This window comes from Chionomys nivalis, chromosome 2, assembly GCF_950005125.1.
Source record: "Chionomys nivalis chromosome 2, mChiNiv1.1, whole genome shotgun sequence".
Taxonomy (NCBI): Eukaryota; Metazoa; Chordata; class Mammalia; order Rodentia; family Cricetidae; genus Chionomys; species Chionomys nivalis.
The window spans coordinates 17,725,865-17,752,614 of record NC_080087.1 but is presented as its reverse complement, the minus strand read 5'-3'; the positions used below and the strand labels follow the sequence as shown (position 1 = coordinate 17,752,614).

At 49.2% G+C, this 26,750-nt stretch overlaps 1 protein-coding gene across 3 annotated transcripts; it reads right to left on the bottom strand.

Annotated features, from left to right (window-relative positions):
• Positions 1 to 162: 162 nt before the first annotated feature.
• Positions 163 to 25,238, bottom strand: Zbtb2 (zinc finger and BTB domain containing 2). 3 transcript variants are annotated; one of them, XM_057763322.1, is made up of 3 exons: positions 25,066 to 25,238; positions 7,953 to 8,137; positions 163 to 2,976 (listed from the first exon to the last, which is right to left on the bottom strand). In XM_057763322.1, the coding sequence occupies exons 2-3, from the start codon at positions 8,123 to 8,125 to the stop codon at positions 1,605 to 1,607; spliced, it is 1,545 nt and encodes a 514-aa protein (XP_057619305.1). In that variant the 5' UTR covers positions 8,126 to 8,137; positions 25,066 to 25,238; the 3' UTR covers positions 163 to 1,604. The 3 variants fall into 3 exon arrangements, with proteins under 3 accessions (XP_057619305.1, XP_057619306.1, XP_057619307.1); XM_057763323.1 differs by lacking the exon at positions 25,066 to 25,238 and adding an exon at positions 24,550 to 24,660; XM_057763324.1 differs by lacking the exon at positions 7,953 to 8,137.
• Between the last annotated feature and the right edge of the window lie 1,512 nt (positions 25,239 to 26,750).

The following is a 26,750-nucleotide window of genomic DNA, read 5'->3' as shown; positions in this document are numbered from 1 at the left end:
ATTATAAACCTCTCCACTTTACTGATGCGAACAACGGCACCCTGTCGGGAAACCGCCCAAGGTCTATCTGACAGGCACATATCAGCTAGAACACTCTTGATGCAAGGCTTCCACACACCTGTGTTCTTTGGGTAGACAAATACACAAGAGAAAAATCACATGCCCATTTAATTAAATGTTTATTCAATGAAAGGATGTATAAAAACTTACAAATCTGAGAACTCAACTATACATATAAGAGGATGATGGGATATTCAGTTTCTAACATACACGGACGGTATAGCTACGCACTATCCCCACCCCTCACCCCTTAGACCTCGCTTCTGGCTCCTGTTGCATCCTATGAGACCATTTTATTATTGGCCCAAGGGAAGATTAATGGACAACTTTTAATGCTGTTAGGCCAGTGGGGAAATTTTCTGGTGTTAACAAAAATTGGAGGATACACATCAAAATCAATATGTTTCTTTTTCCTCCAAGAAGAAATTAGGTTATTATTATTATTATTTTCTCATCCTGATTTCTTTGTCATTTTTGAGGCTTGGGTAGATGTCACCAGTGAACTATGGGCATTGCATTTAAAACCAAAATAACCGAAAAACAAGGTCTCTCTATGTAGCCCAGGCTGGCCTCAAACCCCCAATTCTCCTGCCTGCACTCCCCACCCCTCCTCCCATGCTGGGGTTCTGGAGGGGCACCACCAAGCCAGGCAGCATCACCTTTTACACCCATTACAGTCACCCTCCCCATTAAGATGCATCTTTCCATGGCCTTGCAGCACACACACTGATTTTGCATTTGGCGACTGCTGGGAAGCGGCATGGCATTTGCTGTTCGGGAGGACTGTCTATGGCATCACCAGGTTGTCAAAAACCCGAACCCAGCATGTTCTTGTCCATCTTGGAGAGAGGCCAGCATTGGGTGAGGCCTGTGCACCAACTGCCCTGTCTGGAGCAAGCATCCATGCGCTGTTGGCACGCACACGGACTCGCAGCCTGTCGGGTTTCATCCAGAAATGAAGATTGCCATCACATTATTACTCCTGCATTGTTCAAGTCGATTTCTAGTGATTTTCCTTAACTGGACATAATCTCAAAGAATACATTCTGAAATCAGACACCTAGAGGGCAAACATTAAAAACATTTTCTTGGGTTTCAAGTTTCCCCACACCTTCTAGATTTGCATAGCAGAGCCCAGCTTTATCTCTAAGAAGCATGCTGTATTTTCTGACTTTGTTTCTTTGAGAAGGAAGACTTATTACCCAGGGACAGTCATAATTTTAGCTTACCAAATTATTGTCTAGTTATTTTATTATATACTCTTAATTATTTCCAAGTAGGTTTTTAAAATAATCTAAAACTTCTCAAAACCTATTTCTTTATAAGTACTACTGACCATTATCCTTCCAATATCCCTGGAATTAAAGTAAATAGAGTCCAGGTTTCTAATGCACAAAGCCTTAAGGGGATGGAGCTGGGAGAAGGGGACAGGAAAGGAGTGGGGCCCGTTTGTATCATGCCATAGAGAAACTGTCCCGAGTGGGGGTGAGGGTGGGGAGAAGATTCTTTGTAAAAATGACAGTTTTTAAAAAGACAAATAACATTCAGTCTAGTAACACAGTTTCCTGTTCCTTTTTGATGGATGCTAACACAGGATGGTCAGAGTCAGTTACTTCCGAGTCCCCACTGCCCAGGAGGACCGATCGGCCCTCGTCCAGGGCAAACACGTCTGAGTTCTGGTTCTGGCAGGAGTGTTTGACCACCTCGTTGGGGGTGGAGAATGTCTTGTCGCACAGGTTGCACTTGTAGGGCTTATTGGCCTGCACCAGCATGTTGTCCATCTGGCTGCCTTCCTCAAAGGTGCAGAGCTCCAGCGTCTGCTTGTCCACCATGGTGTAGGTGTCGATGCTCTGGTTGAGGCACACATGGCGTGCGGCCTGATTGGCCCTGCAGAAGCTCTTGTCGCAGGTGCTGCACTTGAAGGGTTTGCCCGTGTGAATGTACATGTGCTCACGCCAGTGGCTTTTCTGGATGAACTTGCGGCCGCAGATGGTGCACTCGTACTTGCGCCTCTTCACCTCGCGCTCCTGGTCGGCCTGCTCCAGGTTGTCAATGTCCGCGATGTCTGAGGGCGGTGGCGTCTCCGACTGCTGCTGCCCATCGATGATGGGGGAGTCAGAGATGTGCTGCAGCTCGCTGTCGCTGATCATCCCCGCCTCAGGCACTTCCAGGGCATCCTTGCCCAGGTCGGCCGCATTGCTGCAGAGGGACAGGGGCCCGCGGCCTTCCCCGGGAGGGCCGGCTGTGAAGGGCACCCCGGTGTGGATCTGCAGGTGCTCTCGCAGGCTGCTGCGCAGCGTGAAGCGCCGGCCGCACAGGTGGCAGGCATAGTACTTGGGGAAGCTTCCGTTTCTCTTCATGATGCTTGGCTTCACGTGGGCGATCGTGAGGGAAGAAGGCTGCTCGTCTGAGGAAGAGGCCTCCAAGTTGGTCTCCTCCCCAGGAGGAGGGGGAGGAACGGGTGTGGAGACAAGTTCCGGTGACAACGAGGTCTGCAGGGGGTCGGCGGGAGTCATGTTTGTCCGATTTACCTGAGCCAGGTTTGCTGTCAGCTGGGACAGCTGTGAGGTCTCGGGCACGGGCTCCTGGCTCATCCTGGATGCCTGGGGCCTAGGCTCCCGGCCAAGCTTCTCTGGCACTAAGTTCATCTTGGTGGCTTGTCTCAGCTGGTGGTCTGCGATTTGAATGCCATACAGTGAGGAGGCCAGCGGGAAGACTTGCTCCGGATGGGAAAAGGTGCCTTGGCTGGCCAGGCTGGCTTCCTGGATGAGGGGATATGCGTGCAGGAATTTGATCCCTTGCTCCAGCCGCACAGGGTCGATCAGCTGCGGGGCCATCTTCCCGGTGTACATCAGGTGGAGCAGATAGCTGAATATGTCAGGCTGTATGTCGGTGGGTTTCAGACGGACACATTCACTGAAAAACAGTAAAAGCCATGAAAAAACACCAACCTATGACTTCAACAAAGCCTGAATAACTGAGACACTTGAGAAAAACACTTCCGTGGGTCACTAATCAGGCTGACAGAGCTCCATTAGAGCCTCAGCTCAGAGCTCAGCAGCCTGTGGCAGGTAAGAAAACCATCTAATCTGACTAGAAAGCCTTCCGAGCTGAAAACTGACATAGGAGTGATCGCTCAGCAAAACAACACAGAAGAGCAGGACACTGAAACTGTTGAAGGTCCCCAGCTCTCTGGGTCCTGCATCCGCTCCAGCAAGGGGAAGAGAGCCGGTCACCTCCCCAGTGTCGCCAGGCGGCACTGGAAAGCAATCTGGACAGTACAATCTTCACCAGTGATGTCAGCATCGCCAGGGGTCCTGCTGTGGGCTTTACAGACATTCTACCGACTGCCCACAGTTCTTCCTTTACAGGTGGCAAGGCTCAGGGGTTAGTGAGTGGTAGGACTGGGACTTGAACCTAGGCCTACTTAATTCCAAAGCCACACTGGCTGTCAAGGTACCTTTCAGAATGACCTCACTTCCCAAACAGCATCCCTCCAAAAGCAATAATGAAGTGGGGGCTCTCCTTAGACCATCTCTACTGAAAGAAGTTGTGAAGTATCCTGAGCCAGGGAGATACACATCTCTCATACATGCGGTATCACCCATGGGGTGAATATAGTTTGGTCATTCAGAAACGGTTCCTTGATCGCCTTGAAATTTACAATAATTTTGATTATATAACCTCTTGGCATTAAAGTTCTTTTTGGCAGATTTAGCAATTACAACTATGTTCATTGATTAAAACAGCTACCTCACTACTCTCAAATCTTAATAGTATACCCAGACTTCTAAATATAACATCTTATTTTGTTAAAATAAAAATAGATGAGCTCTAGGCAAGATGTATATAATCCCAGCACACAGAGGAGGAGGTAGGAAGACTGTCTGGACATCAAGGCTAGCCTAGCTACAGCGTGAGACACTAAGGAAAAAGAGGTCACAGTAAAACGAAAGAGAAAAGGCTGATTTGATTTTAAGACTCACTTCTGACAGGACAAAGATGGATAATTACTGGATAGGTATCGAAGTGGATTTCATGAAGACCTGAGACTCCATACGACAGTCACACTTAACTACAAACACCCAAGTCAAACAGTACAGGCAGGCACACAAATCAGTACCCATGGGAAATTCGAGCCTGATACTGTTTTCTTAAAACAAAAAACAAAAACAAAAACAAAAACCAAAATCTCTCTCTCTCTGAGACAAGGTCTTCCTGTGTATCCGTGTAGATCAGGCTAGCCCGGAACTCACAGAGATCCACTTCCTGCCTCCCAGTGTTGGAACTACAATCGTGCACCACCACTGGCAGGATCAGGCAGAGACCTCGGGAACTCAGAACCCTAGGTGTTTGGAGAAGGGGATTTTTCCAGGATATGGAAATGCAGATGGGCTCCCTGCCAGCATTCACGAAGATGCCACCCACACAGCTGGGGTGCTTTCCATAAGGGCTTTGCAGTTGCTCCCTGCGGCTGGATAGGTCCTGGATGATTCTGTTGAGTGCTGCTAAGTCACTGACAGTAATAAGCCTCTCCAGGACGGAACTTCAGCCAGGCCTGGAGGGAGCGCTGGGAAAACAGGGGACTGGTTGGCCCTCTCTTTTTCTCTACCCACGGGACACGACAAGCCCCAGCTGTCGCATCCCTATCTTCTAAAGTACACACAGGCAATTCCACCGAAGCCTTGTGGCACCAACACCTGTCTGTACTTCTGTCTCACTTCTATGCAGACAGGCCAAGGGAATGGGAGCATGGCCACACACTGCTGCACAGGCGCTCCGAGTAATTTTAGGTTCAGTCTCTCCTTCATTTGAATTTTAGAATAAGAGTTTTAAATAATGCTTAAACTTTTCTCTTTTTTTTGAGACAGGTTCTCATATGTAGACCAGGATGGTCCTGAACTCGCACAGACCCACCTGCCACTGCCTCTAGAGTGCTGGATTAAAGGCACACACCACCACACCCAGCAGTTTATTCTTAGCATGAGGTTGTATTTTTGAGCACTTAGTCTACAGAGAAAAGACAGAGACACCTAGTGGTAACTATAGGACATGGACTGTTCTGAAGCTGAAAAGATCCAGTCAGGGGCTCAGTTTGGCTGGAGGGGGAACAAGTGCCTCTGCCAGGCAGGACGAGCTGGTCTCTGCTCTGCTTGTGACCGTGAACTTGCTTCTCCACATAGAGGTGTACCAGGAGAATCATCAGGTGGGTGTACTCAGCTACAAAGCGTAGTGCCAAAAAAAAAAAAAAAAAAAAAAAAAAGGGAAGGGAAAGTGGGTACCTTTCGGTGGACCCTGCCAACATATGCCACCGGGCAAACATGGCATGAGAAACAGTTAGTGCGGCGGTGGGGATGGGGGTGAGAGGGTGAAGGCCTTGCTGGAGTGGGGGCACGAGAGAGGCAGGCAGACAGAACAGGGAAGAGGCAAGATGAAGAGAGGCAAGAGGGCAAGCTGTGCCTGGCGGGCACTTTTAAGGGGTGCACGTGTGGCGTAGCTGATGGTGGAGAGGCACCTGGTGACAGGTGATGGTGGTGTGACCGCCCTGGCAGCAGAGAGGCAGCCTGCTGCCGTGGCACAAACTAGCACAAAGATCACATCCCTGTGATGGAGTAGTTTTGGCGGCGGTCCTGGATCTCACTTTGTAGACCAGGTTGACCTCAAACTCACAGAGATTGCCTTCCTCTGCCTCCCGAGTGCTAGGATTAAAGGTTTTCTGGAGTCTCCCGCCCAGCTAGACATTTCTTTTTCAAGGTCATTTAACAAACTGTGTTGAGATTAATGGCTGCAAATAACATCTTTATCATAATAATGGTGTTAAAGGATGATGAATATATAAACAAATTTGTTTTCAGAGAGGGTCTTGGCTGGTCTAGATCTGACAACCTTTTATTATTATTATTATTATTTTCTGTTTTTCTGAGACAGGGTTTCTCTGTGTAGCTTTGGAGCCTGCCCTGGAACTTGCTTTGTAGACTAGGCTGGTCGGCTCACAGAGATCCTACCTCTCTGTCTCCCGAGGACCCAACAGCTCTCTGGCCTCAGCCTCCACGTGCTGAGATTACAAGACTGCCTCTTATGTGCCCTGCTTAAAGGACACGTTCTCAGTGCTGGAAGACAAATGCTCTTTCTTACCGCCAAGTCACCTGCTCCTGGCCCTTCTGCTCCTCCAGATGTTTATCAAGTGGCTATTAGAAACACACACCTAGCCTTACCCTGTGGTGTCCCAGGACATCTGTAAAACTCACTGCTCTGCCACGCACGACCAGAGGGTGGGGTGGGGGCGGGTGAGTAGACAGTGATTTACAAGTGGGGGAGGGGTGAATACACAAATAGTCATGTAGAGGAGACACTGCTGTAAGCAGAACACAGTCATCCTTAAAGATTCTGTCTACTTGGACTAGGAAAAAGGCAAGGATTAGGCACATCAGGGAATAGGCAGGACACTCAGAAAGTTTGGTTCAGGTGAATGAGCCACAAAAACAGGCAGGTCAAAGAGAAGATGGTGTCCCAGAGATGCTCAGGTGATAAGGGTCAGGCTACAAGGCCGATTGTCCCACTCCCAGGAGCTTAGACAGCGCCTTGCTGTGCAGAGGGAGGGATCTGCTCAGTTCGCCCTCTCCTAAGTTGTGGTCAAAGGCATGCCTCACCCAAGCAGTCTCTAGGAATATTGATCGGACAGTGGTGTGGGAAATGAATACCTACAGGGTGGGAGGAAGGAAGGAAGGACAGAGCACATAGGGCATGTATTGAAGAGATATGATCTGAAATAGATCCGAAGCTTGGGCTTCTTGGAGGTAAGAACACAGGCAAGCCAGGGCTCTTCTGGTCTTCTGGGGAAGAGCCTATCCAGTTTTATCCATGTCCAATGAGAAAAACGGAGTGGGGACAGCTGGGGGCGGGGCACTGAGGACCAGGTTCTGCAGACAGAAAGATGGAGGCTGGAGCTGCAACTTCACAAAAGGCAAAGCCGGAAAAGATGACCTGCCCACCACAGACAGCGTGCAAGGACAGCAGGGGCTCAGGAGCCCAAGGTCCAGCGCAGAGGTGAAGAACAAGGACAGTAGGTCACAGGTGAGGACTGGGGAGAACAGGAGGATGGATGACAGTGTTCGGGTGGAGAGGTGCCCTGTGGGATCCGACTGCTGCAGTGAGACAGGAAACCACAGTCAAATGGACAGGAAGAGTGTGGGGTGAGCAGACAGAGGCGCAGGGGCCCTTTAAGAAGGTTCAAGGAGAACAGAGAACAGGGCTGCACTCTAGGAGCTGCAAGGTCAAGGAAGGTCTTCTGCCCAGACCAGGGGGCAGGGGTGGGGGAGAGAAGAGAAATGGAGAACAGAATAAAATAGAGAGATGGGAGGAAGGGAGGGGGAGATGATGATGATTATCATTTTTTTACACACACCCAGAGATTCTTTTCTCTAAGAATCTCATTTAGGAGAAATCAAAGGAAAACAAAAACAAAAACCATGAGCGCAAAGACAGATTTTACAGTAGAGAGGAGGGAAATGGAATTTGCGCCCTCCAGCTTCTCATCTGAAACTAAGTATTCAAGGCAGGGTATTCAGGGGACTCTCGAGGAGCAGGAGGGCTGACTGACTGAGGCCACTGAGTCCCTGGCGGTCACAGGTGATCCCCACACAGAAGGTAGTTTGGAAGGGGCGGGGCCGCATGGAGCCAGGTATGCAGGTGATTCTCAAGTGCAAATGAAGAGAATAACCAAGAAAGGCAGGGAACAGGTGGACTAACAAAGGAGTGGGGTGGGCACCTAGACCCTAGGGAGAGGCAGAGAGACCCATGGTCTGGATGAAGCCAAGAGTGTGCTCAGTGGGAAGAGGGACCCAGAGTCAGGAGGTCTACAGTCATTAGATATTATCAACCGCTTTAGTTACCTGGTCTGATGGACAAACAACATCTTAAAGTAATTGGAGAATGAAGCAAGAACTGATTTGTGTGCCTTGAAGTACACATCGCCGATTGCAACCGTGCAGTCACACAGGAACCCAAACTCGCGCTGAGCGTTTAACTGCTGCAGTAGAATAAGTCCATGGTTGGTCAAATCCATTTTTTAAAAAATCTGCAAAGTAAACAATTTCATTTTTAAGAGCGGTGTTCCACAAATGAGAATGTGTCCTAACGTTACAGTAATGTTCACAGCTAACACGTCATCAAGGTTAACGTGTCAGGCACTGTTAGACATGCTACATATATCAACTCATTTAATCCACAACAGTCCTTGGAATAGGGCGTCCCAGCCCTCGGGTTTTTAGATCATGTCACCTAGGGAAACTCAGAGTGACTTGCGGAAGCTGGGGAAGGACCCGAGTAGTGTACCTCAGTCCCAGAAAGACAAATGCGGACTACCTAGTCCTTTAAAGTCCTTTGAAGTCCTCTGAAGATTCCCGGTGAGAATTCCACCACGGAAGTGCCGGGCGGAGTCACAGCAAGGCTCCTCCTTCACCCAGCCAGGGCCACAAAGGCTTGCAAATCCATTAGCAATGGAGCTGGGCCTCCCTTTTGTGGCGGAGGAAATGGATTTTGAGATTTGTAAGTTGCCCCAGGCACTGGGAAGGCAAAGGAGTTACAATTTAAATTTGAATCACCTACTTCAAATTCTGTACTTTCCATTATTCAGTCAGTGAACAAAATCCTCTACCTCTCTGTTTACAGTGAGAAGCCGCAGGAACCTGCCGTGTTCACAAGATCCCTAGAGGCTCTTTTTCATAAACACACAGGAAAGCCCACCCCGGGGATCAGCATTGCCTTCTCTGAGACTGGGGAGGCGAAGAAGTGAACCCTTTCCCTCCTGTGGCACCCAGACTGTGAAGCAGAAGACCAAAACAAGATGGGAATGATGGTCTACAGCCAGGGAAAGAAGGAGTAAACCAGTAATGCACAGAATTCAGGGAAGTAATACAACAGCTTCTATAACTAACAATTTGGTAAGGTGTAAAATGTATCAAAAAACAAAACCCCAAACCCTACCTAATTGTAATTCCATATACTAGGAATGAACATGGAAATGAGATACACAGAATCAGTACAATCCAAATAATGAAATCCACAGGCAAACCTAACAAAATATGTAGGGGTTATACATGGAAAACCACAAATTGCTGAATCCCAAATCCTTGGCAAGATTTCTTTCTGAAGGCAGACAGGACTGTTTGAGAATGTGTGGAAGGCAAAAGAAGTAGACTAGGATTTCCGGAAAGAAAGAAAAGGTGGGAAATTGGTCCCTCGACTCGCGCCCAGAGTCGAGAGTGGCACAGCATTCGAGACTGGGATCAGATGAGAAGAGATGGATATTACTTCAGCAGAGCCTGGAACTGGATGTCCCAGGGCAGCAGAACCGCTGCATGGGGAGCTGGACGCCAAAGGCGAGTTCCACACTCTCACACACACACTGAAAATGCACTGTGGGCTTCAGTATAAAGCACACAACTACAGGAAATTTAGAACAAAAAAATAAAACCCTTAGGGATCAACAAAAGGAGAAACTGGTAAAGCTGGACTTGGTAAAATTACAAGCGCTGGTTCTGGAACAGTTCAGCTAAGAGGATGGATGGACAGGCAGTGAGGACTGGGAGGAAACACCTGAAACCCACAACTCAGAGCGTCTGTACTGCAAAGTAGAGAACTCGGAAAGTAAACAGTACGGATAAACCGGAAGTGAGACATGCTTGAAGGGAAAGACAGATGGTCAGTGGACAGACAGTGTTCAGGATTCCAGCCCCAGGGAACCAGGGTCAGCACACACTCATGGGGGTGGGGGACCGTGAGATGGTACAGACAGCCTGGAGGCTACATACAACCCAATGGCTACTGATACATTTATTCCAATAAACGAATGTGCTTTTACACAAAACTGTACATTAACATCTGTAGTGGCTGTGACCAAAACCTGCCCAGCTCTCCTTTAGTTGTTGAATGGTCAGGCTGTGGGATGAACCGCTTAGTCACTGCAAGAGATGGGCCACTGTGACCTTGGGGGCAAACACACCAATCCCAACTCTCCAAAGGCTGAGGTGGGAGAACTGCGAGTTTGAGGCCAGCCTGGGCTACGGTGAGACTGTTTCCAGAACAAAAACAGAACAGAACAAATGAACTATTGTAGACAGAAGATATACTGAATTAGGAGTGAATTATGGTCAGGGAAGGTTTCATGCTGAGACCTTTGCTATAACACCCGTGGAGTCCAGAGAAATGGAGAACAGACTTGCAGCGCTAAGGTGAGGGAAGCAGGTGGTATTGCTACAAAAGGGAACCTGAAGGATACCTGGGGCGACAGAAGTGTCCCACAGGTGATGTGTCAATGCCGATATTTTAGTGGGTATACAGCCCTGCCCACAGAGGGTCACCTAACTGATTGTGAAGGGCACAAAAATGGTGGTAACAAAGCATTTCTCAACCCCATCAGCCACGAGGCAGGACTTCACCGCAGCGGGGTGGGGGTTGGGGTGTCTGGCTTCATAGCACGAGCACCCTGTACCCTGTACGTGTCTGTAGCGCCTCTGCAGACGCACATGATGCTTCTGCTTCACAGCAGCACAGTGCTCTAATCAAGGAAAACAGGATCTAGAATGTTTTCCTGCCAGGCAGAGGGGCGCACACCTTTAACCTCAGCGCTTGGAAGGCAGAGGCAGGCGATCTCTGAGAGTTCAAGGCCACTGGACTATTAGTAAACTTTAGAAAGCCAGACTGTAAAAAACAAGCTACACAGAGAAACACTGTCTCAACCCCCAACAAACAAATAAACAACAGCCCCCAAACAGCTGTTTGAGTGGCTGACTTGACTTTCACTAAAAAAAAAAGAAAAATCATTATACAAATATTATTCAAATTTTATGACAAAATTTCCAATAAGTGTTGAAATGAGCCTACATACTTCTGCCATTTTTCACTCTGTACTTATGTGAAATGGTGTTCTCGGTACTGACAACCATAAAGTCAAAATACTGATGACCTACTCTGAAAAACACCCAAGATGCTCTACCTCCTGCAGTATCAGAGGCCAGACCAGCTCAGTGTTTCTCCTGGTCGATGACAGGGCCCCTGATCGTGGGGTGTTGACTTCACTATTGATACCCTCGCGTGCTGTCGTGTTCACTACTGATACCCTCACGTGCTGTCATGTTCACTACAGATACCCTCACGTGCTGTCGTGTTCACTACTGATACCCTCACGTGCTGTCATGTTCACTACTGATACCCTCACGTGCTATCATGTTCACTACTGATACCCTCACGTGCTGTCATGTTCACTACTGATACCCTCACGTGCTGTCATGATGTTCACTACTGATACCCTCACGTGCTGTCATGTTCACTACTGATACCCTCACGTGCTGTCATGTTCACTACTGATACCCTCACGTGCTATCATGTTCACTACTGATACCCTCACGTGCTGTCATGATGTTCACTACTGATACCCTCACGTGCTGTCATGATGTTCACTACTGATACCCTCACGTGCTGTCATGTTCACTATTGATACCCTCGCGTGCTGTCATGTTCACTACTGATACCCTCGCGTGCTGTCATGTTCACTATTGATACCCTCACGTGCTGTCATGATGTTCACTACTGATACCCTCGCGTGCTGTCATGTTCACTACTGATACCCTCGCGTGCTGTCATGTTCACTACTGATACCCTCACGTGCTGTCATGATGTTCACTACTGATACCCTCACGTGCTGTCATGTTCACTACTGATACCCTCACGTGCTGTCATGTTCACTATTGATACCCTCACGTGCTATCATGTTCACTACTGATACCCTCACGTGCTGTCATGTTCACTACTGATACCCTCACGTGCTGTCATGATGTTCACTACTGATACCCTCACGTGCTGTCATGTTCACTATTGATACCCTCACGTGCTGTCATGTTCACTACTGATACCCTCACGTGCTGTCATGATGTTCACTACTGATACCCTCACGTGCTGTCATGTTCACTACTGATACCCTCACGTGCTGTCATGATGTTCACTACTGATACCCTCACGTGCTGTCATGTTCACTATTGATACCCTCACGTGCTGTCATGTTCACTACTGATACCCTCGCGTGCTGTTATGTTCACTACTGATACCCTCACGTGCTATCATGATGTTCACTACTGATACCCTCACGTGCTGTCATGATGTTCACTACTGATACCCTCGCGTGCTGTCATGTTCACTACTGATACCCTCGCGTGCTGTCATGTTCACTACTGATACCCTCGCGTGCTGTCATGTTCACTACTGATACCCTCGCGTGCTGTCATGTTCACTACTGATACCCTCGCGTGCTGTCATGTTCACTACTGATACCCTCGCGTGCTGTCATGTTCACTACTGATACCCTCGCGTGCTGTCATGTTCACTACTGATACCCTCGCGTGCTGTCATGTTCACTACTGATACCCTCACGTGCTGTCATGTTCACTACTGATACCCTCACGTGCTGTCATGATGTTCACTACTGATACCCTCACGTGCTGTCATGTTCACTACTGATACCCTCACGTGCTGTCATGATGTTCACTACTGATACCCTCATGTGCTGTCATGATGTTCACTACTGATACCCTCACGTGCTATCATGTTCACTACTGATACCCTCACGTGCTGTCATGTTCACTATTGATACCCTCACGTGCTGTCATGTTCACTACTGATACCCTCGCGTGCTGTCATGTTCACTACTGATACCCTCACGTGCTGTCATGTTCACTATTGATACCCTCACGTGCTGTCATGTTCACTACTGATACCCTCACGTGCTGTCATGTTCACTATTGATACCCTCACGTGCTGTCATGTTCACTACTGATACCCTCACGTGCTGTCATGATGTTCACTACTGATACCCTCATGTGCTGTCATGATGTTCACTACTGATACCCTCACGTGCTGTCATGTTCACTATTGATACCCTCACGTGCTGTCATGTTCACTACTGATACCCTCGCGTGCTGTTATGTTCACTACTGATACCCTCACGTGCTATCATGATGTTCACTACTGATACCCTCATGTGCTGTCATGATGTTCACTACTGATACCCCTCGCGTGCTGTCATGTTCACTACTGATACCCTCGCGTGCTGTCATGTTCACTACTGATACCCCTCACGTGGTATCATTTTATTTCATGCTATTTGAAGTATAGTTACTTATAAGTGAGGATATGGCACAAGGAGGTAGGCAGCCGGCTCAGATCCCAGAACAGTAAGACCCCCATACATTGGCACTCTTTTTTTGTTAGTGTTGGGGGGAAGCTGGGGCTTGGCGCACGCTCTAAGAGAGTTCTTACTGAGCCACACCACCCAAGATCTGCACGCCTACTTTTCTCGGGCTCTTTCCCTATGATATGAGTGATATTTAATGTGAAACATATTTGCGGGCTGGAGAGATGGCTCAGTGGTTAAGATCATTGCCTGCTCTTCCAAAGGTCCTGAGTTCAATTCTCAGCAACCACATGGTGGCTCACAACCATTTGTAATGGGGTCTGGTGCCCTCTGCTGGCCTGCAGGCATACACGCAGAAAGAATATTGTATACATAATAAATAAATAAATATTAAAAAAGAAACCATTTGTTTGTTTGCTCTAGCGTCTCTTTGCAAACTTTAATTCATTTTACTCCCTTTTTTTTTTTTTTTTTTTTTTTGTTTGTTTTTCGAGACAGGGTTTCTCTGTGGCTTTGGAGCCTGTCCTGGAACTAGCTCTTGTAGACCAGGTTGGTCTCGAACTCAACAGAGATTCACCTGCCTCTGCCTCCCAAGTGCTGGGATTAAAGGCGTGCGCCACCACCGCCCGGCTTACTCCCTTTTTAAAATAAAATGTAGACCACCAAGTGGTGGCCGTGAGCACTTTTAGTCCTAGCACTTGGGAGGCAGAGGCAGATCTCTGATTTCAAGACCAGCGTGGTCTACAGAGTGAGGTCTAGGACACCAGGGCTCCACAGAGAAACCCTGTCCTGGGAGGAAAAACAACAGCTCACCCTGCAGTAGATATGTAATCAGTTACAACTTTTTGTTTCTGGAGACTAAAACATTTTTCTGACAGGAAAAAAAAAGACAAAATACCTAGAACATTCCACAGGGGAAGTCACTTGGGACAGGTGTGAGAGGCGGCCCGAGGATCTCAAAAGAGCACTTCTGGATGCCCTGCCCAGGGGACAGAGGGTCTTTTCTCTGCTGCGCCCCTCTCCTTCCCCAGGTACCCATATTATTCCATGAAGCTCAGCTGACACAAATGATACTTAGCCGCGTGGGTGATAAGGCTACCCCGCTTCAGAGGAAAGCCTGCCTACTCCTCCCACCACAACCGGCCCCTGCCATCTGCTGGCCAAAATGGCTTAGCAAGGTCCGGAGAGACCGTCCCGGGCAGTGTAGACTCACGAGCACATGTGCTCCTGGGGCCCTCTCAGTGGCACGGCACACCCTTCTTTCTTGTAGACAAGCCTTTCCCTAGAAACTGCTGTCTCTTACCCTCTCTGGCACTGCTCTGAGGCAGGTCCACATTCAGTGTCCTGTCTGTGGCGCGTGTTCGCTTCTACCCCTGAAACTCGAACCTGTGTAACAGCACCCACATTGGGAACCTGGAGCACGAGCCGTGGAGCGGCCCAGCTACGTGCAGGGCACCACACTCCATCCACCTTCTGACTAGCCCTAGTGCTCTCTCTACTAGGTTAGCTGAACCCACCCTCCCTCCCTCCCTCCCTCCCTCCCTCCCTCCCTCCCTCCCTCCCTCCCTCCCTCCCTCCCTCCCTCCCTCCTCCCTCCCTCCAGCTCCACCTTCCCAGTCATCACAGGACAGTGATCCCTCCAGAGGGCAAATGTGACCATAGTTCCCTGGCCACGGGCCACTCACTCACAGGTACTTTGGCATTGATCCAGACCTTCCTACTGTGCACTTACTAAAAAAAAAAAAAACCCTGGAGCCAGGCAGTGGTGGCACACGCCTTTAATCCCAGCACTAGGGAGGCAGAGGCAGGCGGATCTCTGAAGTTCGAGGCCAGCCTGGTCTACAAGAGCTAGTTCCAGGACAGGCTCCAAAGCTACAGAGAAACCCTGTCTCGAAAAACCAAAAAAAAAAAAAAAAGAAAAAAAAAAGAAAAAAAAATAAACCCTGAACAAATGAGGGTCCAGAGGAATTAGGTATTTATCGTCCCATGATGATGGGGGCTTACCCCACGTAATTGTGTAGAAAGGACATTGCCTCAGAAGAGCTGCGGGGAACGACAGGTGGCAGCAAGGTCACCTGTGAGTTGAGACCCCTTTGAAGCTGCTGAAGACCATCAGAAAACAGATATTTACATTATGATTCACAGCTAGCAAAATTATAGTTATGAAGTAGCAATGAAAATAATTTTATGATTGGGGGTCACTACGACACGAGGACCTGTATGTACTAGATGGAAAGTGATCTTTCCTTCCTTCTTTCATTTTTTTTTCTTTCTTTTTGTGAGATAGGGTCTCATGTAGCCATGGATTCTCTAGTCTATACTCGCTGGCTTCAAACTCACAGAGCTCTGCCAAATGCTGGGGTTGCAGGTGTGCAGTACCACGACCCGATAGTCTCTACTTGTTCAGTGCTTGGTTTACAGATGTGCACCACCAGCCTGGCTATGAAAAATGATTTTTCTAATACAAATAAGGCATAACAAATAATATAATTTTATGACACTAAATGTCTACCTACTTTTGAAATTTTATTTATTTCTCTGACAGGTTCTTTTTTTTTTTTTTTTTTTTTTCATTTAAACACTGCCTGGCCCATTATATCTAGCCTCTTCTAGGCTAATTCTCACGTATTAATTTAGCCCATTTCTAATAATCTGTGTAGCACCGCTAGGTGTGCTTACCGAGAAAGATTCAGCATGTCTGACCTGGTGGCTTGCTTCATCGCGTCTGTCTCTCAGAGGAGCTGCCCTGCATCTGAGCTCACTTCCTCTTCCTCCCAGCATTCTGTTCTGTTTACTCTACCCACCTATGTTCTAACCTATGAGGGCCAAGCAGTTTCTTTATTATTTAACCAATGACCTTCCTCCATCATTTCCCCTTTTTCTGTTTAAACAAAAAAGGCTTTAAATTTAACATAGCAAAATTACATATAACAAAACAGTTATCAAGTAAGAATTACAGTTACAATATTTACATCTATTTTATCTTTATCATAACTAAGGAAAACAGGTTCTTATGTAGTCCACACAGCCTTTGAAGCTATGATCTTACCTGAGTGTGGCATTACTGGCATGTGTCAATCATACAAGATATAAAACTATCAGTTTGGTGATCTTTTTCTTTTTTGTTTTGTTTTTTCAAGATAGGGTTTCTCTGTAGCTTTGGAGCTAGTCCTGGAGCTCACTCTGTAGACCAGGCTGGCTTGGAACTCAGAGATCCACCTGCCTCTGCCTCCCGAGTGCTGGGATTAAAGGCGTGCGCCACCACCACCCAGCCAGTTTGGTGATCTTTACAGTGTCCAGCCTGTTCTAAAATCCAAGCATTATCAAAAATCCGGTTTCATACACTTGTTATCCTCACATTTGGGATGCTGAGTCAGGAGCATTCTACAATCAAGAGTGGCCTGGACTGCACAGCAAGATCCTGTTTCAGAAACAATTAAGAGAGCCATCTTGTTTCACCTAAGGATGTTGGTCAGTGAGACAAGGTGTTCACTTAGTTGGAAACTTCCGGATAAACTGCTGAGGAAAGGTAGCCTTTCCGCAGGTCCTTGGTGCTGGGGCCATTACTGGCTCCAGAGAGAATGCAGGATTCTCAAGCTCCACACTGGGCTGCCTCATCTCTAGTCACCAAGGTCAGAGGGTCCAGTGGTCCTAAAGTTTAGAACCTTTGCTTCGGAACTACTTTCAGAGTTGTCAACTGACGTGTATTCTGTCATATGTGTGTGTATTCACACACGTGTGCTCCAGTTCTGCAGTCTGCCTGATGCTTCCTGAAAGCTTTGGCTAGGTGCCCAGGAGGTTGTCTAGCAGTGGTTACCATTTGCTAATCTACTAACTAGGTATTTAGCAAAGGGGAGAGTCGGCTATGGTTTGGCCCTGAATTCCTTGGTGATTTGGGAGAAAAGCATAGCTTTTTCCCCCTAAAAATCCTCATCAACTTAACGCTTGCTATGACTCGGACGGTTTTCTCCACTTAAAAATGTCAGCTGAGGTTTCTGCCCACGTGAGGCGTGGCTGAGGCTCTGGAGTTTATTCTGAGCCCAGAGGACCCACAGGCGGAGAGGCTTGGCACAAAGGCAAGGATGCAGCCTGAGGTGCCAGAAAGGACTTCAGCTCTTAGGAACAAGGGGAAGGCTCCCGGGCCACAATGGGAAGACTAAAAGGGAAAGACAAAGGGAGTCCCTTCAGTCTCTAGGGTAGACAGGGGCTGAGGGTGGGGACTAAGAAAGAGAGAGAACAGATCAGAAAGACATCTAGAAGATTCCAGTTTGCAGCATCACTAGGAGGGGTTGGGGAAGGCCAAAACACTAAAAGGCTTTTTACTGGAATAGCTGAGTAGTCTCTGCTGGGAGATAAGGACAAAGCCTTAGTTTGGTGGGAAAGAATATGTTGCATTTGAGAGGCCACTGGGGCCTTTAGGATGAGAGGGATGGGGTACAAAGCTCTGACCATAGTGGTCTGGGCTACAAGTCTAGTGACTGATGTCTGAGGCCTTCAGAGAAGCCTCAAATCATGTCAGTGTGTAGTCAGGGTACTGTATGCAAGGGGCTCAAAGGGCCAAGAGCCAGGCAACTGAAGCCTGCTGCCTTCTGGGTGTATGGTTTCCATTCTGTGTGCCACCCTGCCTTGCTCTATAGAGTATAGAGCAAGTATTTCTAAAAATTCTTGCTGATGCTAATCACCAAGCCAGCAATGAGACTGCACACTTAAGACCTGTATAGATAGAGAACCTTAACCAGTCTTGGGATAGTGCTCAATGAGCAGAGGTCTTGCCTGGAATGGACAAAGCTCTGGGTGTGATCCCTACCACCACAAAAACCAAACGTAGGCAGTACATGCCTATAATTCCAGCACTAGGGAGGTAAAGGATGCTCCAAAGTTCAAGGTCATTTGCCAACAAACAATTCAATGCTAGTTTGGGATACTGGAGACTTTTTCTCAACAACAAAAAAACAAAACCCCTAGCAACTTACTTGACAGTTAAGTAGAAATTAAAAAAGGAAAACTAAGTTACTTGAGAAAAGTCACTTAGCAGGGCCTTCCGGGCTCTACAGGATCTGGCATACATGTGGTGCACATGTCATTAAAAAAAAGTCACCTGCTTGTCCTAAATTAGAACAGTGAAAGGTAAGGGACAGAAGACCAAGAGTATCTCCTCCCCACCCCACCCCACCCCTTTGACAGCGGCTCACCGTGGAGCCCTTGCTGGTCTGGAATTCACTCTGTGGACCAAGCTGGTCTCAAACTCACAGAGATCCACTAGCCTCTACCTCCTGTATGCTGGGATAAAAAGCGTGCACATCACACCTGGCGGAGAGAATGTTTAAAAGGATTTTTATAGAATGCCTTCTTATGTACTTTATATATGCACAATATTTTCTTTCTTTCTTTTTTTTTTTTTTGGTTTTTTCGAGACAGGGTTTCTCTGTGGCTTTGGAGCCTGTCCTGGAACTAGCTCTGTAGAACAGGCTGGTCTCGAACTCACAATATTTTCTTAAGATAGATTCATGTCAAAAGTAAAACCCAGGGGGCTGGAGAGATGGCTCAGAGGTTAAGAGCATTGCCTGCTCTTCCAAGGGTCCTGAGTTCAATCCCCAGCAACCACATGGTGGCTCACAACCATCTGTAATGAGGTCTGGTGCCCTCTTCTGGCCTGCAGGCATACACAGACAGAATATTGTATACATAATAAATAAATATTAAAAAAAAAAAAAGTAAAACCCAAAGCAGACATTTCCCAGAGCTAGTTATAACGGTCACTTTCCTTTGTTCAATGATTTGGTTCTTATATTCTCCTCTTCCTCACTCTGACACATTGAAGATCTCCACCCAGTGCACTCAGATTCTCCAGGCAGCACGGGCTTTGGAGGGACCCGGGAACAGACTGCATAGTCAGATCTGCTTTGCCAGTCTAAGGCCCTCTTTCCCTCTCCGTCTAAAAACTGAAGAACAGTAGCTTTGGGGACTAGATGGTTCTCTTTCCAATACGATAGCTCTCGGAGCTCATTATACACCATAAGACTTGGCGTTCGAGGGCACTAACAGGGTCCTTCGCAGCCCTCCCTTTATTACACCAGGAATAATGGACACTGTGATGCTCGGGCTACATCAGTAACTGAAGAAGCATCTTTCGGGATAAGATGGTTCTGTCAAGTAGTTTAGGCCACTTACCAGGATAAAAACTGCCTTTTCAATTAGGACTATTAAAAATTAACGTGGGTGGGCGGGTATGAACTAACCCCGAATAATGCTGGTCATTTGAATTTTAATATATTTCAGAACTTCAGTTCAGAGGTAGGAAATGCATTTTTCTTCCTTTATTGAATTCTCTTCAACAGTAATTACAGAAGAGAGGGCATAGACCATCTACTAGCACATTCCTACTGGAAAATGTGCCATTTGTAAAAGATTTGCCCTGCAGTTCTATTTTTATTACATTTAATTCATATTTAAATTAGTTTTAAATTTCTAAAGGTATGGAATCTGAAGGTGGGAATTCAGAGAAGTCAAGAAGATAGTAGTGATAATTCTAAAAGTTATGCTACAGTCAACTTTAAAGACACAAACAGAGGACCACAGCGGCAAATGAAAAACTTCATCCCCAGCCAAAGCGGAGCTGCCTTCCTCTTACAACCCCAGCCATTTGGCTCAGACTGACCTGGTGTGTGGTGTCAAACTCAGACTTCTCTACTTTAACTATAATGGATTTCTCAAAGACATCTTCACATACATATGCCACCACCACAAGCTGCTGATATTCCTTACCTACCACCTTCACCTACCGCCCTCTGCCCCCTTCCCTTCTGTGACGGTTCTTTCTCCCTTCAAATGGTCCCCCTCTGCTTTCAAGTCTCTCTCTCTCTCTCTCTCTCTCTCTCTCTCTCTCTGTGTGTGTCTCTCTGTCTCTCTGTCTCTCTCTCTGTGTGTGTGTCTGTCCGTCTGTCTTTGGAATCTTTGGAAGCCTTTGGAGATCAGATGACAACTTTCAGAGGAACTCGGTTCTCTCCTTCCACCACGGGCCTAGGGCTGGCAGCAAGGGCCTTTCCCTGCTGAGTTGTGCAGCTTTACTCACTGCACACCTTTAATAAAATCATCATCCAGTGGTTGTTTGGAAACTCTGACTCAGTGGACTATGGTATTTTCCCAATGTTAACACACTAGAAAGACAACAAGATCGGTATTAGCATAAAAATTGTTTCAACCACATGGAAGCCTGATAGCCCTGTGGGACGCACAAGGACGCCTCGATACCTAGATACCCACCATGCAGACTCATTTTAGGGCTTGAGAGAATCACAATAACCAGCCGGTCTGACCCAGCACACTCCCACATGATTTTGAGATGATTCTACACTTTCCTTGGTACAGATCTACAACGTGTACATATTTTTTTTTTTTTTTTTTTTGGTTTTTCGAGACAGCGTTTCTCTGTGGCTTTGGAGCCTGTCCTGGAACTAGCTCTTGTAGACCAGGCTGGTCTCGAACTCACAGAGATCCGCCTGCCTCTGCCTCCCAAGTGCTGGGATTAAAGGCGTGCGCCACCACCGCCCGGCCGTGCACATAATTTAAAGGAACAGTATACAGAAATTTTTGTTACAGATGTGTGACACCATGTTTTTGTTTTGCTTGACAAGTCACACATCTATCCCTTACGCATGTGGTCTAGGATTTGTATGAATGTAAATACCAGCATCCAACTTGGCCTCTGAACCAGGGAAGAACAATCCTATAAAGCTTGGGCTGCCCTTTCTTCTGGTAAGGGCTCTGTTCTCTCTGCCCCCTTTCTCCATGGTCTCATGTAATCTTAGACAACCTCAAATTCTCTGTTGTTGAGAATGGTGGCCTTGAATTCCTGACTCTCAAGCCTCCAATTTGGGAGTGCTGGGATTACAGGCATGTGCGACCATGCTTGGCATGATTCCACATCTTTTTTTTTTTTTTTTTTTTTTTTTTTTTGGTTTTTCGAGACAGGGTTTCTCTGTAGCTTTGGAGCCTGTCCTGGAACTAGCTCTGTAGACCAGGCTGGTCTCGAATTCACAGAGATCCGCCTGCCTCTGCCTCCCAAGTGCTGGGATTAAAGGCGTGCGCCACCACCGTCCGGCTATGATTCCACATCTTAATGATCATCGTAGCACTGTAAAAAGATGGAATCTCATTTAGCATCAATCTGTAATGTTAGTTTGTAATTTGCTAAGAGGATGTCCTCAATCTAATGCTTATAAATCTGCAATTCAAACATTCCGTGTCCTGCTCAGAGAGCCAAGGAACACAGACAAGGATGCAGGGAGAGTGATGGGAGCCCTGTGGCCTAGACCAGCCATTCCACGGTTGTACTTGATACTATATCCTGTATCACACCTCTGGTTCAGCTCCTTTCATTTCTTATAGGAAAAGGGGATTGGGATCGAGGGATGAACAACCCGGGAACACTGAGAGATGGCAAGAGAGGTCCCCACTCTAAAGTTGATGGGAAGGTGTTTCCTTCACTGCCTACCAGGTATAGGAATTCTCAGGCAGGAAAACACCTCTCCCACCTTGGGGGAGGGGGCAAGCCAGTGGGTATTTGAAATCACAGGGTGACAAGGAACAGTTCCTGAATGGGTACTGGGGTAAAGTGTTTTATATGGCTGTCTTAGTCCCTGTTCTATTGCTATGAAGACACCATGACCATAGCAACTCAGTGAAAGCATCTAACTGTGGGCTTGTTTCCAGTTGCAGAGATGAGGCGCATTATCATTACAGCACGGAGCATGGTGGCCTGCAGGCAGCTAGTGCCAGAGAAGCAGAGAGTTTTGAGGGCAGAAATCTCAAAGTTCACCTCCCCATTGACACTTACTCCAACAAGGCCACACCTCTTAGTCCTTCTAATCCTTTTCAAATATGCCACTCCCTGGGGACATTCAAATATATGATCAGGACCATTCTTATTTATTTATTTATTTGGTTTTTCAAGACAGGGTTTCTCTGTAGTTTTGGAGCCTGCCCTGGAACTAGCTCTTGTAGACCAGGCTGGTCTTGAACTCACAGAGATCCGCCTGCCTCTGCCTCCCAAGTGCTGGGATTAAAGGCGTGCGCCACCACCACCCGGCTGGACCATTCTTATTAAAAATACCACAAAGGTCTTATAAAATAAAAATCTGGGCCAGGTAGTGGTAGTGTATGACTTTAATTCCAGCACTCAGGAGGCAGAGGCAGGTAGAGCTCTGTGAGTTCGAGGCCAGCCTGGTCTACAGAGCGAGTTCCAGGACAGTCTCCAAAGCTACAGAGACACTGTTTCGAGAAATGAACAAACCAAAAAACAAAACAAAAATGAAAAATTTGGAAGTCACTGTAAAGTTTATAGTCATCTTTAACATAAACACTTTACCAGCTGAGATTAAGGCATGCCTAGCATTAATTTGAGTATTTTGGGAGCTTTGCATCCATCTATGCACACATTGTTTGAGGGGAAGCTTAAAACTGGGCACGGGAGGAGGAGTAACAGGACAAAGCTTTCTACCACGCACTAGTGCATTCTTTCTCCCATCCAAGTACTAACCAGGCCCGACCCTGCTTAGCTGCCCAGATCAGCGGAGATCAGGCCGTTCAGGGTGGTATGGCTGTGGACTAGAGCATTCTTTCTGTGGCTCCCATCTACCTGTTTTTTTTTTTTCCAACAATGGATCAATTCCTTAGCTAGGGGAAAACACACACACACACACACACACACACACACACACACCCCGAACTCCAAGCTTACTAAATGAGAAATTAAATATCACCTTTAAAAGAATTAGATATAAAATTTCATTCTTTTTAAAAAATTATCAAGTTATGATGGGTGGGCTGGCAAATTTCTTTTATTACAGCACTCGGGAGACAGAGACAGGAGGATCTCTGAGATTGGGGCCAGCCTGGTCAACGGACAGTTCCAGGACAGTCAGGGCTACACAGAGAAACCCTGTCTTGAAACCTCCCCCGTTCAAAAAAAGGAAAAGAAATTACCAAGCTTACAAATATCCTGGCAAAGTAAAGATGTTACTCTGAATGTCCCTCCTCTCAAATTTGTTTTTTGGTTTGTGAGAAAGCATAGCGATGAGGATTAAAATGCCTTAGTTCAAATGTAGTGTCATTTCATGCATCACAAATGTTGGTTGTGGACATGTTGGTCTGGGTGGTCAGGGTCTACAGTATAGACACTATACAGATAGCGTCTTCTAGGAAGGACACAACAGCCTGTTTAGACAAGTCCAGGTCACCCCGGAGTTCTGCGAGCCCCCAATCCACTGCCGTCTTTTACTAAAACAACACACCATGAAAAAGAATCCAATCTAGGCTCTCACACTAAGTGGACCAAATGCGTTGTATGATGGTGGTGGGAAGGAATAATGCAGACTGGTGGGGAGGGGAGGCCAAAAGCTCAAGCCGACTCCCCGAGGAGTTGGGTGGAAGTTCTCGCAGTAAATGGCCTGTCAGACACAGGGGTTTCGGTCTTCCTGCTCGGCTGCACGAGCTTACTTGCAGGAGAGCCTTTATAATCCACTCCCAGCTAAAAGCAACAAAAGGCCTGCCTCCTACACAGCTTTTAATTGCGAATGCATTCTGGCCTGCGAAGAACGGTCTGGGGGCTTGCTCCAGTGGGTACCATGGCTAACCTCTCAGCTCGAACCTGCCCGGGTGCTCCCAGAGCGAGCGGTGCAGGCAGAGGAGGGCGCGGCCGCCGGGGAGGCTGGCCAAGGCGGCGTGGCCCCGCCCAGGAGCCTCTGGCCCCGCCCCGTCTGGGAGGGGGCGGGGGGAAAGAGCCGAGCTCCGGCCCCGCCCCAGGGGCCGCCTAGGACGGGGAGCGACGCACACAGGTCGCGCCGCTCGCTCACCCCTCCCTCCCGTAGGCCCCGCGTGCGCGCGCCCCAAGTCCCGCGGCGTCGAACACAATGCCGACGCCTACGCCGCGCGCGCGCGCGCGCCGCCCCGGCCGGCGCCACGGCCCCGGCGCCAGGGGCGGGGGAGGAGGGCGGGGAGGGAGGGAGGGGGAGGGGAGCAGCGCGCGCGAGAGCCGCAGACAGCGCGAGACCCGAGGCCGGAAGCGCGCGTGCGCGCCCCCGCCCGCGAGCGGGAGGCGGAGCCGGAGCAGTAGCGGCAGCAGCTGTAGGAGCCGCTGCAGCTGGGAGACGCGCCAGAGAGGCCGGGCCTGCTCCGGTCCGACCGGATCCCTCCCCTCCCCCTCCCTGTGCCCTCCCCTCCCCCAAACCCACTTCCGCAGCTCGCGGCCTGGCCGCCGAGGCGGCGACGACGACCACAGCGGGAGGCGACGGCGGAGTACGCACCTGACGGGCCCGGCTGGAGGGGCTCCGGCGCGGGACCGCTCGCCGGCCGCCGCCCGCTCCGGACGCCCTTGGCCGCGGCGGGCAGCAGGGACCGGCGACTGGGACCGGAACGCGGAGCGCCCCCTCCCCTTGCGCCCGCCCTCTCGGCTTCCGTCCCCTCCCCCTCTCGCGAAGCCCCGGATGGAGCGGCCGGGACTCGCCGCCGCCTGGCTGCCGGGATGGTTTTGTCAGGCGGCCAGAGCCCCGGCGCCAGGCGCAGTCGCCGCCCCCGCCCCGCGGGTCCCCCCATCCCCGCCCCCCTCCCCGGCCTCCCCGCCCCGGCGCCCCGCGCGTTCGGGCCCGCCGCCTGCCTTCGCCCGGAGCCCCGGGACGGGAGTCATTCGTCGCCTTTGTTGCCACGGCCGCTGCCGGAACCGTTTGCGAGCTCCGGCGGCTCCCGCCCCTCCTTGCGCCTTCCCGGAGCCCGGGCCGGGGGCGGCACGTGGGCCCCGGGACGCGGTGGCGGTGCGCGCTTACCTGTCGCCGGTGCGGCCGCGGCGGGGCGTGAGGGGGAGGCAGAGCCCGGCGGCCTGGCCTAACTGTCCCGGCCGCCGCCTCTGCCCCGCGTTGTTGCTGCTGCTCCTGCTGCTGCTGCTGCCGCCGCGGTCGGTGTCTCCGGCGCGGCGGCGGGCGGCGGCGGCGGGGCTTTTCCTGTCCGGTTACGTTAAGGTCACATGACCGAGAGAGCGGAGCGACTAGTGCAAAGAGGCTGAGAGCGGCTCCCGCCGGGGGGGAGAGGCGGCGAGAGAGCAGTGGCGGCAAGAGCCCCTCCGCCCCCCCAGCCGCTCCCCTCCCCCCCGCCCGCCTCCGCCTCCTGCTGCTCTGCCGCCGCCGCCACCACCGCCGCCGCCTGCAGCTCGGCGCTGCGGCTCCCACCCAGCCTCGGCTCGCGGCTCCAGCCAAAGTTCTGCAAGCCATGTGCAGCCGAGGCGAGGAAACTTCTCCGCAGCGGTCGGCCCGGAGGCTGGCGGCCCGACCCCCTTGTTTACAGAGTGTTTAGGTAGGACCAGTTCTGCGGATGCAGATGGTCATTTCGGAGTGCAGAACGAGATGCATGCCCGTCCTCCTGTCAAGAGATGCTTGACATCTTTGTGGCTCTGCCGTTCTACCCGGGCTGCTCCGTGTTAGCCTTTCATCCTAAGATGTGAAGTTGAGTGGGCCGCTGTCAGTCACCGAGGTGTTGCCACCGCTGGTGGCTGAAAGTCATACTGAAGTAGATGTCGCTGTATGTCCTGTGCAGCGAGGTCGAGGTGCTTACATAGGCAACTGTGGGCTAAGATGTTTTTAGGATTGAATGGGATAAGTTGCTTATTCCCTTATGTTGAGCTGAAGTTTATGGCGCTTTGCGGTGGGTGTGTGTGTCTTTGCACGGGATACCACTCTGGCTGATTTTTGGCCTCCGAGGATCTGGTAGAGTGGGTTCAGAGTTGCCAACCTGTTAGATGGAACAGGGAGATCCTGAAGCATGGTAACATGGTGTGGGCGTTGGAATTCCCTGATGAGCATTCGTAAGGTTTTCAGGTTCACGTCTTATGTTCCTATTTTGCTAGTTCTGTCTAGGAAGTACAGTTTTATTCCCTTTGAAGGCTCGAGTTACTGGTTTATTTTATATATCTTAGATTTAAAGGTTGGGTCATAAGTAAATGGAGGCAGCAGTGTCCAAGTTACAGAAGGTCTTAGAGCGCAGTAACCTGTAAGGACCTTGGTGCCAAACTCATTTGGTTTTTACTGAGGCAGACCCCTAGCACAATGCCTGGCACATTGGCAGTGTTCATCCTGGAAGTCTTGAGTTTGATTTAGCAATCTGGTTGTATATACAACTACTGATGACTAATTTCTTCTTTGAAGACAAGCATCCGTGTGACTGGTGTGACCCCAGAGTGAATAATAGACTCAGTGGATACCTGCCTTGAACTTTCTAGACTTTGATCAGCCAGAGGAAAGACTTGTGGAGTGCTTAAACGTTTACCTCTACAAACAGATTCTGACCCTGACCTAAGTGCTCTAGGGCGGCACTCTGAGGGCCCACAGCTTGACTGGTTCTTTGGAGTGGCTGGCCTATTTCCTCTTAGTAAGAGACTGAAATGAATCTGATTTGAATCTGAAATGAATCTGTGTAGAGAGTCAGGATTAAGATCTTTAAATCTTAAATTGTGCTTGTG

Bases quoted from the DNA above. Each gene is read 5' to 3' on its own strand.
- Zbtb2 (XM_057763322.1), bottom strand. From the start codon at position 8,125: ATGGATTTGACCAACCATGGACTTATTCTACTGCAGCAGTTAAACGCT. The intron at 2,977-7,952 runs GTAACTAAAGCG...ACTGTTTTTCAG, and splicing joins TTGTTTGTCCATCAGACCAG to TGAATGTGTCCGTCTGAAAC.